The sequence below is a fragment of the Scomber japonicus genome, chromosome 13, assembly GCF_027409825.1.
Source record: "Scomber japonicus isolate fScoJap1 chromosome 13, fScoJap1.pri, whole genome shotgun sequence".
Taxonomy (NCBI): domain Eukaryota; kingdom Metazoa; phylum Chordata; class Actinopteri; order Scombriformes; family Scombridae; genus Scomber; species Scomber japonicus.
In genome coordinates, this window is record NC_070590.1 from 25,997,695 (window position 1) to 26,011,320 (window position 13,626).

At 41.2% G+C, this 13,626-nt stretch overlaps 1 protein-coding gene across 2 annotated transcripts in view; it reads left to right on the plus strand.

Moving 5' to 3' along the window:
* Positions 1-12,299, plus strand: part of uvrag (UV radiation resistance associated gene) — an 86,987-nt gene extending 74,688 nt beyond the window's left edge. Inside the window, exons 15-16 of one of the 2 annotated variants that reach the window (XR_008322799.1) lie at positions 9,146-9,217; positions 9,547-9,680. Coding sequence is in view for 1 of the 2 variants with exons in the window: in XM_053331422.1 (XP_053187397.1) it covers positions 9,547-10,363 (817 nt within the window). In the remaining variant the exon portion in view is untranslated. Of the gene's footprint in view, positions 1-9,145; positions 9,218-9,546 lie in introns of both variants that reach the window. The other variant, XM_053331422.1, reaches the window with a different exon arrangement.
* Positions 12,300-13,626: the final 1,327 nt, after the last annotated feature.

Below are 13,626 nucleotides of genomic sequence, written 5' to 3' on the forward strand. Positions count from 1 at the left end.
CAGCACACTGTGATGCTGGTTTCTAAGTTTTTTTATTTATTAATGTGTTCTCTTGAGTTATGGATAAAGCCCTGTATTGAAAAGCCACACACGAGCAAGAAAGATACTCTTGCCAGAGTGTTGCAACAGATTAAATCAGGAATCCATTTGCTGAATGGGATTGACTGAAATGAGTGAGAAAATGTCAAAATTGATTTAAAAGAAAAAAGGTAAGAATGTAGTAGAAAATATGTTAAAATTTACATTCAGACTGGGACACCCTCATCATGTATGGATGCTAACGTAAATCCTCCAGTAAGGAAGAGGAGGTGGCTAGCTGCTTTCACAACGTCCTGCTATAAAGAGGATATGCACTGATTTTACTTTACACGCTTGTTGCATTTTCTTCCCTCCTATATCAGTCCCAGGCCTCCTTTCCCCCTTGTTTGAAAAACCCTAAATTCAGATACTATTTCGAGCACTGGGACCTAACTTATGAAATATGGAAGTATAAAAATGCTGCATGGCAGCTGCAGGTGATTATTCCATAGAATTCCTCTATCCTTCCATGCCACCTCTGTCTTCCTTCCAAGCATCCAAACAGGGATGATGTGATGAAGGATATGACTTAGGGAACAGTTTCCAAATCTGTTCTTAAAACAGTTCCTCCCTCCATATAGAACTAATCCAGCATGCATTCAGTCTGTAGGGAGCTTTTCCCAAAGCGCCAAGACTCACACAATAGGAGCAGAGCAGGTTTATCTTGGACATTTTATACAGACTGGAAGGAAACTCTGAGGAAAAGCAGAACATGTATAAGAATATAAGACTGAACTACAAAGTTCCAAAGGTGTGCGTAGATATTAGATATCATTTTTGTACAGTGGGATAGATCATGCTTGACCAGTTAGCTGCTGATCATATCTTTATACATTTCCAAACAGCACTGTCTCAGAAACACATCATAACATGTCATAATGTATACAATCCAGCTCTGGTGAAAAATGGGCAGTATAGGTTTTTTAAAATCTTGCTGAAGGATAAGAAACAGCGGAAAAATGGTGAATCTATTACCGGGAGGGACACAGAGACAGTACCAGAAACCGATTCTTTGTAAACTGCACAGTCTGCTGAGATCAAAGCAAACGCATTCAACATGCTCCCATTTGCCGCTCCACATCCGCTGAGGGCCTGGCAGAGGTTCACAGGGTCCTAATCCCACTCCGGTGCCTGGAAGCAGGGCTACGTACACAGAGGGAGACAAGGTGTGGCAGGGCGCCTGGCCAGGCAGATTCATCACTGCAGCTGGAGGATGTGAACTCCCCAAAAACCCCATACTGAGTGAAAAGTTATCAAAACCACAGTAGTCCTCTTGTGTTACAAGATGTACACAAATGTTTGGGATATTAAGACAAGTGCAGTCTCGTCAATCATCACAGATAAAAAGTTATGATATAAAATGTATACACCTAAAATAAGCATTTGCAAGGTACATTAAGCCAGGCAGGTGCCCTATGGATTTATTATATTTACAATAATGGATGATGAATTGAAAGGATAAATCATGAATATTTCCTTTCTTTCGGTTCATTTGATATTCTGCACAGGTACAGCGGTTCTTTAAAACCTCACGTTCTCCTTTTACCTGTGGGAATAATAAAAATTCCAAGTTTAATCTCTCTTATGTTAACCATTATTGTAGCCAACCATATGTTTACTTTAGATTTTATTGAAGAAAGTTACCATAACATGATAGCTTATTTTAAACATTAAGATTCAATTCTCTAAGAAAATGTAATAAAAATGTTATAGATGTTATTAGAACACACATTGTAGACATGCAATAGAGTTTTTAGCCCAGTAATGTTTTACATTTAGTAGTTATTTTAGTATTACAGTCTAAATGTAATACTACCTAATAGCTAATACTCTTAGCTCATTAGGTCCACTAACTGGCTTTTTCCAGAGCTTTCAACCACATGTGACATAGTGTAGTTTAACCTTTTCCTTATGTAGCAAATGGACCTAGAGTTCAGATGACTTTTTCTCTCTATATACTGTATGTAATGTCATTTTTACTGCAAATATGGTAGTGTTCATAAATTCAGTATTTATACGTAATTTATTTATTTTCCAATTTACTAGAAACATAGTTTGCCAGAGCAAAATGTTAAGTAGTTCAGAAATTGAAAGAAATAATTATTGTTAGAAACAAAGTTGACATTTGTATTTTACTTTTTCTATCAGCCATATGTTAATAGTAAAAACAGCAGTATTCAAATATTCATAAATGATGTAACTCATCAGATTATGCTGTATTGATTAGTGTGTCAGTTTGTTCCTTGTTTTGCTGCACTTTGTTGATTCCCTGCCTTCTAAGTCAATAAGTCATGCCCCATTAAATGCAAAAAGGAAATTTAGCTTCCACCATAGTGCATATCAAATGTTTACTAATGTTTGCTATAGTAGTTTCACAGGGATTTCCCAAAACCACATTAAACAACTAAATTTTATCTCCTGTTGTTGGTTTTGGCCCAAAGTCGTGGTTCCTTAGCGGGATTTGGACAGGAACGGGGGGCATGTTGTGAAGCCTGTCGGGGGATTGGACAGTGGAAAGGTCTGGCTTACTGAATTCCTGAGTCTGCCTGAAATATGCCAGGTTTGACATCAGCAGTGGAAAGGAAGAGAGAAGGCAAAAAGCTTTGGAGGAGTGAAGGCTATTTCTGGCTCAGCATGTCAACTTTTCTGCTTGGTGATTTAGAGAGAGGCTTCTTAGCAGCATTTAAGTTGTGCAGCAAACTTGTTGCGGGGGGAAATGCCGCAGACCGTGTCCCTGTGAGACTCAAAGGCTCACTGTAGGTGGGTTGCTTTGGCTACAAGTGAATGTACTGTATTACTATACTGCTGCACATCATACCATTAGTGATGATGGTTACTGTCACTGCAATCCAAACACATGTGAGCAGTTTGCCATCTTCAGAATGGAAACCCAGTAACTCAGTCTATCTGATTCATTTACATTGCTCTCAAAAAGAACCAATATCATCCAGTCACTCAACTAAACAAAGACACGATTCAAAACATAGAAGACCTGGCTGATGAAAAGGAGGATTATACATGCAGATCTAACCTTAGATTACGGTAATCTTCATCCCTGAAGGAGAGGAAGGTAAAGGCTCCCTATATGGCTCCTACAGAATCAGTAAGAGGGGTTATGGAGATGGAGCGGCCCTACAGGATTTACTCTCAAGTCCTATGGTGATTACAAACCTAGACTGGTTATATTCAGACCACTCCACTGACAGGAAGGCTATAGTAACCGAGCTGCTGGCTCATCTCCCGCCTGTGGGAGTCATAAACTGTGCTCAAGACCTGGGATGGGTTGGCTCAAAGGAGAATGGAGGTAGGAGGCAGGTGATGGCAGGAAGGTAGGTTGGTGGGAGTAGCCAGGACAGGGCAAGGAAAGGAAAGAAGAAAACCAGAAGGGAAAGGGGAATAGTTCAGTATTTAGTAAGGCGGATCATATTGAGGCTTTTATTTTTCGGGTGTGCTTTTTTAACCTCATTGGTTATAAACCTCCTATTATGGACCACCTATATATTATTTATAAGGGAAAAGGGTTTCAAAGAAAAACTAAAGTATTCTTCCTTCTTGTGGTTTCTTCTCAGGCTAAGCATCCCCATCTTATGTTAGGGTACCTACCCGCCAACTACATCTGGGATGTCTCTACCAATTATTCCCTGGCATACTGTCTCTTTTTTATTCTTTGTTATTCATTAGATCGCTTCTTTGAACATATGTTGCTATACCGTAACTCGTGTTGCTATCTCAAGGATGCCATTCTGTTTTATGTTCTATCTTTTATGTCTTTTTACTCATGCACATGGCCTGTAATACTTATGATGCATTGGCAAGCTTTCTCAGTCATAGAAAATTATGGTCAGTCTTGTTGACTTTGAATGTGCAAAGAGTAAACTCTCCAGTAAAAAGACTGAAATGCCTGGAGTATTTCAAACAAACCTTGACATTGCTTTTGTGCAAGAATCCCACTTTAAGTCTGTTGATAGTAGAGTCCAGGACAAATTGTATAAGGTGGTAACTTTTTCCTCTACCCCAAATAACAGTAAGGTGGTGTTGATTCTGACCAGAAGGACATTAAATCTTTCATTAAAAGCCTCTGGCTCAGATAGTTGAAGGAAGATTCTGCTATGTGATTACTGTGTTTAATAGATCCAAAATCTGCCTCGCTTCAATATATGGCTCTGATATTTTAAATATTTATTTCATAGGTACAAGTCTACTCTCGCTGGACTTTTTAGATGCCAGCTTGATTCTTGAGGGAGGGGGGGGGGGGTTAACTTGTTTATCAACCCGGATATTGCTTTGTCCCAGCTTCACAAAGAGCAGCTTCCTACTGAATATTATCTTCTTTTTTTTTTACATATTATTTTTTGGGCTATTTTGCCTTTATTGGACAGTTGGTGGCAGAGAGGCTGACAGGAAACAAGGGGAGAGACAGAAGGGGGTATGACATGCAACAAAGGTCCCCTGCCAGACTCAAACCAGGGACGTCACGGGTATTTGGCATGCACTGTAACTCAGCTACGAGGGAGCTCCTGTATAATCTTTTTTTAAAAGATTTAAATCTTGTAGATATCTGGCATTTATTAAATCCTCCCAACAAGAGTTACACCCTTTTCTCGCCACATAATTATTCATTCTCATATTGATTACTTGATTGAAACCATACTCCATTACTCTCTGGCCGCTCTCCTATTATCTTCTCTATGGAAAACTTCTTCAAACAAGAGATGATGATTTCATTTTCTAACACATATTGCTCAAAGTGTGAGCGAGTTTATCCTTCACAATGCTCAATCAGAAGTCAATCTGCCTGTACTCTTGACAGTTGTCATAAGAAGAGCTTGCACAGAACCCATCAAGAGAAACTTGAGAAAACAGTAGGCTTGTATGAAATAGCTTTTCATGAAAGCAAAAGTCAAACTATACTGAAGCCAGGCAGAAAATGCTGCCTAGTCAGCATATACTGTAGGTGTCTCACTTCTGCCCACACTGAATTTCTTAATTTGACAACCCAACAAAAATACAAAATTTGCAGACAGATCTAGTAGACATCTGGCATTAAGGTTAAAACAATCAGAACATTTGGCTTCCATAGACTCTGTCAAAACTGTTGATTTTGTTCTAATTTATAAACCTCTGAAGCTCCAGAAGACTGTCAGGATATGGTGGAGTTTATTCACTTTTTGAACCTACCCTCTCTTAGTTATGCAGTCTTTCAAACTAGATGCCACTCTCACCTAAGAAGAACTTAAAGATGCTCTTGATTCAATGCCAAAGTCTAAATTTCTCAGTCTGGATGGAATTCCCCCTGAATTGCTCTCTGAGTTACGACACATGGTAGGTCCTATCCTCCTTCACTCTATTAATGTTTCAGTCAAGGTTGGCTCTTTCTATAGAGATTTAAAAAACTGCACTCATCTCTCTTCTTTTCAAAAGAGATAAGGACCCAGTGGAGTGTGTCAGTTAGCTCCCATTAGCGATTTTGAACTGTGACTTTAAACTGTACTCTCAAGTGGCAGGTTGCATTCCAGCATTACTTCCCTAATTCACACAGATCAGATTGGTTGTGTTAAGAGCTGTTTGGCGTCCGACAAAAAGACTTTCAGTTTCTCAACCTTGGTCGGAATTGGCTAACAGTCTGGAACACCATTTTTTCGCTCATCATATAATTCATACGTTTGTTGCACGGATTTGACTTGACGTCACAGCGCAGGTATAGATTATAAACTGGTTGACAGTGACTTACGCAACAAATGTCCTGGCTCTGTTTTTCGTAGACTACTTACATATGTTCTGGTATTGTTCTACTGTCAAACCTTTTTTTTTTTTTTTTTTTTTTATAAATCTTGTTTACTTGAAAGGTCCCCTGCCAGAATTAACAGGGATAGAGTTGAAATGTTATTGTGGTTGTTTGTTACTGTGGATTTATTATTGTATGCTGTTCTGTGTCTTGGGTGTTTTATTTATTTGTGCATTTGTAAGACTCTTATTGATTTTATTTATTTATTTGGGATTTTGTGTATGTGTATTATTACTCCTTGTCTTTATTTTGTTCTTTTCCTTTTTCCCATCATTTATTTATCTATAGTGATGATTATTATGATTTGTCATCATTGTATCCGTAGATTCTAACTGAACAGGCATCAATTAAAGAACCATGTGTGTCATGACTCAGGGATGCCTGGCAGCAAATCAGAAGTGAATATTGTCTCTACAGAACTCTTGAACCCAGCGAATGTTTAAACCCAACTGAGTTTTAAAAAATCTGCATTCCACCTCTTTTCAAAAGGCAGTTTTGGGAGTTCTCGTAACAATGATTCATAGGAAGGGAAAGACATTTCAGAACGGTAACAAAGTAAATATTTATTAAGAATATGAAAAATCTCACATAGTGTACCAAGAGTGTCGAGACACAGTTGGCTCATGCGATGCAAGTATTTGGACTTATGCAGTGTGGACAACGCTGTATTAGTTCCAGCTTTTCCAAACAAATTTAGGAAGAGTTTTTCAGCAGTTCTCTCCTCCCTACGTACTTAATCGGCCCACATGCTCACAGTGGCCATACATGTGTAGCCTAATTGCCCACATTAAAAAACATGTCATCGGTATAACAGCTTAAATGCTTCAAGAAAAAAAAACAGTGTTATGACTGCTCCGAGGTTTGCCTGGCTCGAGTCCTCGCTGACACACCCAGTCTGCTCTGTAACTCGTACACTGCTGCACTAACGTAGACACAGAGTGGAACAAAATAACACGGTCCAAGTACAAAATTCCTCATTACACAAACTACGTTGCGTGATGATCGTATGAGTTTAAACCAGTGTCAGTACATGTGTTTGTGGTGTAGATGGCCAGCTGAAATCAGAGCAAACGGATTAAATGAGCGCGCCAGCTGGAGGGAGCAACGGAGGAAAATGGCTGATATTAATTAAAATCAAAGCCGTCTAATCAGCAGCTGCCATGAGGACATCACTCAGTCAAGCTAAGAGCGTAGTAGTCACTTATTAACTCGTTATAAATGATGCATGGAAACCTTAAACTTTTCACTCAGTATCAGTCGTCTCCGGTTTCCAAGCGTTGTATTTAGTTTCAAAGAGTCTGAACCGCATTTTCCACTTACTTAAATGATAATTGACTTCTCATGACATCTGTCTTTATTCCTTTCCACCAAATCAGGTTTTGAATTTTTGGACCGGGTTCCAAACAGCCCATGATGGTTTCATTTGGAAAGTCACAGATAAGTGTTTGAGATGGCAAATCATTCAACTTCTCTCTATTCATCCTTTTTATTCCCCCCCCACACACACACACACACCAGAAAATTAGGTGTTAAAGAACACATTGTTTCCATTCTGACAGAAAAATGCATTGCGGCAGAATTAAGCATGTGCTCGTTAGGAAGCTAAGCTATAGCCAGTCGTATTAAATGATGTGTTTCGATGGATATGCACTGCCAAGTAAAACACGGTCCACCTCCTGTTCTGCCCACTTAAGAGGAACACTCTGAGAGCATCAGGTCATTACCCATTACTCTTATTTTCTTAACCTTGGCCTTGGTTGACCATCCAACATTTATATCTGCATGCCTCCAATTTAAATTTTGGCCATGAGGTACAGTACAGGTCATTACCATAGGTGGTTACATACTGTACCTTCAGACTGTGGATGGTTCTAATTTACTGTATCACAGGCTCTTTGAAGTTTTGACAAGTTTCTTTTAAAACTAGACAGACATCTCCACTCTTCTCAGCAGTGCCCCGCCTGTGAACCCTGTCAGGACCACCTCGGCAGGGTGCCTGCAGGGGTCAAAGTCAGGGCCCCCCTTTTTTAAATTTTTTTTATTACAAGCTGTCATGTGTTTGGTGGTGAAACTGTCCATCAGAGACAGAGACAGAGAGAGAGAGAGAGAGAGCTTGTACACAATAAATGCAAATGTCAACCAGCGCTCTCATCACGGATGTCTGAGTGCCACTGTTACAAAGAAGACTTCCTTTATAAGTGCCAAGCGACAGGAGAAAATTTATACGAGCATCTGTTTTGACTGCGTGTCAAACTCAAGCACAGATTTGTCCTCGAGGCTTTAACCAACACATGTGACTCTCCAGAGAGCGAGAGCACAGCGAGGCCCTGCTTCACCTCTGACCCCACCCCCACCCCCCGCCGTACTAGATAGCGGAATGGTCACGTTAAGCCCACCACTAAGTAGTCATGGTGAATTATACATGGCCTTGGCTATCGGAAGGAGTGGTGAGGCCCCCATTTAAGTAAATTTATGGTTTCAATGCTGGGGCGGGGCGGGGTGTCCCAGATCGCAAGTCTGTTATCTGTTATGGAGGAAAATGTCTGACATACTTGGGTGGACGCCTGCTGCGTGTTTCCAGTCAGCAGAACACGAGTGTAGTTTCACAGGCCGCGCAAATGTTTTCTGAATGTTGTAAGGTGGAATGATTTACAAAGAACTGCAGCTGTCTTTTTCCTGCATCAGGGGGGAAAAGGAGCTGGTAGTGTGGGTGGATGGATGCCGATGAGATCAATGGAGAACCAACAGGGGCGTACACAAGGAGGGGAAGGGGGTTAGGGTTAGGGAGACAGTATTGGACCCGTCCACTTTTTATAGTCTGAAAACTAATATTATATATACCACACGGAAAAACCCCTCCATTCTCATTTCTGTTGATGTTGACTGAGCCAGCATCGATACACTGTTGCTAGGTAACATTGTTACTATTACTACTGTTGGCCGGCGAGCAAAATAGTCAAATTTTTCCAAAGGGGGGGAAAAAACGATTTGACAAACTAAATATTTAAGATGGTTGTAAAACAGTATGATTTTTCTATAAACCTATGTAACTTGAAAATGAGTCCACCTTAAATCACATGAAGTATCTGTCAGCAATGCGTGAAATTCACTGTCTCACACTGTTAGTTATTTTAACTTTAGACTCACACACCACTGGCTCTATAGGATTATTCAGCTCTGCTTTCATATCAGAGATGTTGATGATGAGAGGAAGGAAGTGAGCGAGGTTAAATTAACAATAAAGTACACTAATGACACATTATTTCAACATGTATTCATCAGAGATCAGATGAGATGAAGGTGTCTGTGGAAGGCAGGGAGGGCAAGGCAGGGAGAAGCAGCACTGAGTTTCAGGTAGGTTATCCCAAAACGTATGTAGAAATGCAGCAAATGGGATTCAATTCACAGTGACCCTCTGTTTTATTGCGTCCCACCCACTTCTCACGTCCTTGAGAACCAGGTCCAAGAAGTGTCTCATCTGTTCCCTTAGCATGCCCCAGTGTCTTAAGTTAGTTGCAGTCATTATTGCCTCTGTAATAAATCATATGGAGTGACACAAGGAGGTGCAGCATCTTATCCTGAATTAGATACGGTACACAGGCGTAATATGATGTAATATGAGTATCATTGCTTTATTTTACGTCATTGTTCATTTATTGTCTTTCTCTCTCTCTTCCTCACAGTGACCGACACAATGTCTCCAGCTCCATTCCAGTCCCAGCCAAGTCCCAGCTTGGCGTATGTGCTGCCTCAGAGATAGGCTTCCCCAGCCACACCAGCTCTCCAGACCGAGGCCTGAGAAAGAGGGCGAGCTCGGAGGCCGATAAGTACAAGTCAACTCCCCCGCCCAGCTACGACACGGCGATGGGTGAAGAGCAGCCCCCGGTTAGCCTGGCGCCTCCCTCACCTTCCACCAAGCACCTGTCCTCCTCCCTCGATGCCGGCATGGCCTCGCTTAACGTGTCTGAGCCCACGGAGGCGAAAGAAGAGGAGGGCGAGCAGAAGGACGAGAAGGAGGAGACGGCAGAGAAGGCGGAGAGCAGAAGCCTTGACAGAGAGGCTAACCTGGAGAAAGAAGAAGAGTCTGAGGAGCAGCCACCCAGCAGCACACCTGCACCCAGCGGGGGGGACGCAGGTGAGGAAACAGTGGGCACTAGTCAGAACACAGGCACCATGAACGGCTCTTTGGTACCAGGACAGGTGTCGGGACTGATTCCAGAGATGCGCTGCTCTGTGGAGCAAGCGGAGGAGATCATGGGCACAGAGGCCACCGGCTTGGGATTGGGGATGGGGTTAGGTTTGGGGTTGGGTCTAGCAGATGAGGCCCGTCTGGCAGACTACCGCTGCATCCCTGTGGACCATGCAGTAGCCGTGGAGTGTGACGAGCAGGTTCTGGGCGAGCTGGACGTGGCCGGCTTCGAGGAGTTCTCCAGGCGCATCTATGCACTCAACGAGAACATGTCCAGCTTCCGCCGGCCGCGCAAAAACTCTGATAAGTGAGGAAGAGGACTTAAAGAGGAGAGAGGCAGAAATGAAAAAAAAAAAAAAAAACTTGCACAGAGGGTTTGGACAAATATAAGGCAGGGACATAGACTGAGAGGACAAAGGTGGGGTCCCCACTCTCTAATCGCAGCATCAACAATATAGGAGCTATTCTGGAATAATGACCAATTTGCACTTATTGTAAACATTTCCATAGTAATCTTTTAAATAAAATGCAGTTAAAAGTGCAAGTGTTGGGACAGTAAGCTTAATTGATTTTTATTTTATTTTTGATGTCAATAATAATATATTTTTAAAAATTAATACAAAAACAATAATTTAAACATTTTTATGCACAGAGTTATTTGGCCTCTGTGTTAATTATTGCCCTTTATGAATTAGTGTCAGCTAGTATAGTTTGTCGTTCCATAACTGGGGACCATTAATGCCAAATCTAACATGACTCACAAACAATATATATGACTTGCACTTTGCTTCCAAACCCTTCCTGCAATACCAGCCTGTACAAAGAAATCACCTCTAGACTTCATTTATCATTCACACCCAGAGTGCAGCCTCAGTACATCAGGGTATTTACATGTTTCAATGCAGCAGCTCCAAATCATTTTCCTTATCAGTTTACATCAAGTTTCACCTTGACAACAGAGGCTTTTTGGGGCATTTCATCAATTATAAAATCTATAATGCAGATAAGAGACGCACAAGCAGAGAGAGAGTGCTTTTTATCAAAGTGGATCATCTTCAGTCACTTGTAGGAATCAGAGCCTGCTGTCCCAGTACTTCAATCTTTGACTGTACACGCAGATGTTTAGAAGCTTCCCAGGTCTTCATGCAGTGTGGATGGCAGTGAGTGTGTTTGCAGGAGGGAGAAGATGGGCATGCATAAGAGTGTGTGTGTGTGTGTGTGTGCGTGCGTGCGTGTGTGTGTGTGTGTGTGTGTGTCTGGAGTGGGTTTCACATTAGCATGCAAACACAGTTTCACAGATCACAGTTAGGTTTCAAAAGATCCCACCAATGACCTTTCAGCTATGTGATACAATAAAGCGAGGTGGGAGCTTGAACCAGTAGCCCAATCAGAGACTCCCTAACTGTTACGCAACACGCTGCATCTACCCTCCCCCACTTTTCGACAGGGCAACCCACCCGCCGTTCTCCATGCAGGGCCGTGTTCCTCCTTCAGGTCTTACGACGAGGATCACAAGAGGGGCAGGTCGGAGTTTACAGCACATGGCAGGGATACGGTGCAATTGTGTTTCTGTCCATCTCCATGTCCTCTTTTTTTAGTTCTTTCATTGTTTTAATGTACCCCATCAATATTGACATCAATGTTAATGTCATGTCCACTGATCCTCACCTTCAGTAGACCAAAAAGTTGAATTCTGTCTGTACTCTGTTGGAATGTCTCACTCAGGCTCTACTGTAAGTGTTAATAGCAAGTGTCTCAATCCCATTGTCTGTGATTTTGTCCCACGTCTCCCTGTCCCCAATGCTTTCTTGCACTGGTATTCAATGGCAGTTATTTGCATTATTTATGTCATGTCGTGTGTGCTTTGTTTAAAAGGAAATCAATATTTAGTTCTATTTTCCCCTGTGATAAAAAATATATGTGACGTTACTCATTAATATTGTCAAACGTTAGACTGATATCACAGCGAGTGTCCAGGTCCAGACGTGGACAGCTGCTTTGCATCGCCCGCCATAACAAAGATGGACTCTCCACTGGCAGCCCACTCTGTGTTTCAGATCCAGTACTGTGGTTACTGACTGTTGAGAGGTATTGTATTTAAAACTGAAAAAGATGAACCATACTAGATCATTTCCATAAATTGCTATACAGTTCAATAAGTGACCATGTACATATACTTTTGTATGGAGGGTTTCTTTTTGTTATTAAAGACTTGCAGTCCAATGGCATGGATGTATGTAGCCCCTTTAAAAATGTGGTCTGCCTACGTTTGTGTTGCTACGGGTGCGCTCAGGTTTGAGTGGGAGGTGTTGTAGCAATATCATTATGATGTATGAAACATTAGTCGATATAATGGTTTAAAAATTGTAGGAAAATGGACAAAATTCCAATACCTCCTAACCACAGATTAAAACAAGACTAAGAGTCTGGAGCCACGTTAACAGCTCTGTGAGGCTGTATTTATTGTTCATGTCATATCGGAGTTACTGTAATTATGACTTTCCGACTTGTAAATAGCATCCATGTCAATTTCCAAGTCGTAATTACGACTGGGAAACTGATTTTTCTGACCGCTCTGATATATTCGTCTTGGCCCTTAATTATATGCGAGCGCCTGAAAACCAAGCAAGACGCCTCAATGTCAGCCAAAGTCTGTTGTTTAATGTAATTAACCCCAAATTTAATGGATATAATGTAATTTTGTCAATACAAATAATTTTAAACCCCATATGACCAACTCATAACTCCGTTATCATGCAACCTTGGCGAGTTGTCAGATGACATGAATGTTCTAAAAATCCTAAACATAGAAATATTTCTGATCCTTCCCATCCATCCAACATAGCATGTGCTTGGAGCTTAGTGCTAACACGGTTACAATGTCAACACTCAGCATGCTAACTCAAAGCAGTTAGTTTAGCATGTTTTCATGCCAACACTAAACACAGTGCAGCTGAGGCTAATGGGAATGTTATGCAGATATTTGGTCATAAATCAAAATATTTGATGTAAAAAAAATCTAATTTGATTATGGCTCAAGGTAAAAAAGTCAAGACATCACCAATGTGATTACAGTTTATACTGTGGCGGGCAGGAATGTGTGCACCAAATCCTGAATCACAGCCATTCATTCAACAGTTGAGATATTTTTGTATGGATCAAAGTAGTCAAACAACCACAGACCAACTTTGCAATGCGCTTAGTGTGGCTTAAACAACTTTTAAGCACTTCAAACAATTATAAAAAATAGTTGTCGGTTAATTTATTGGTTGATGAGCTACTCAATTAGCTATCAGCCTTTTTCATGGCACACAAGTTGACCAACAGGTGTAACTAATACCTTATGGTGATTTAACCAAGTAATCCTGAGTAACACTTGCCCGCCCTGTTGTCACACATACAGCTGAATGAGAGATACGCCAACTAACTCATCTCAGTCTTGATGAGGTCTAATCAGGTAAATGAAGTGAAATCACCCGTGTGGGTGGAGCAAGGATCCTAAACTGCGTTTTGTGATGACACATTTACAACAGTGATTTTTTTACGGGTTATTACAACATAATCTCATCAGCAG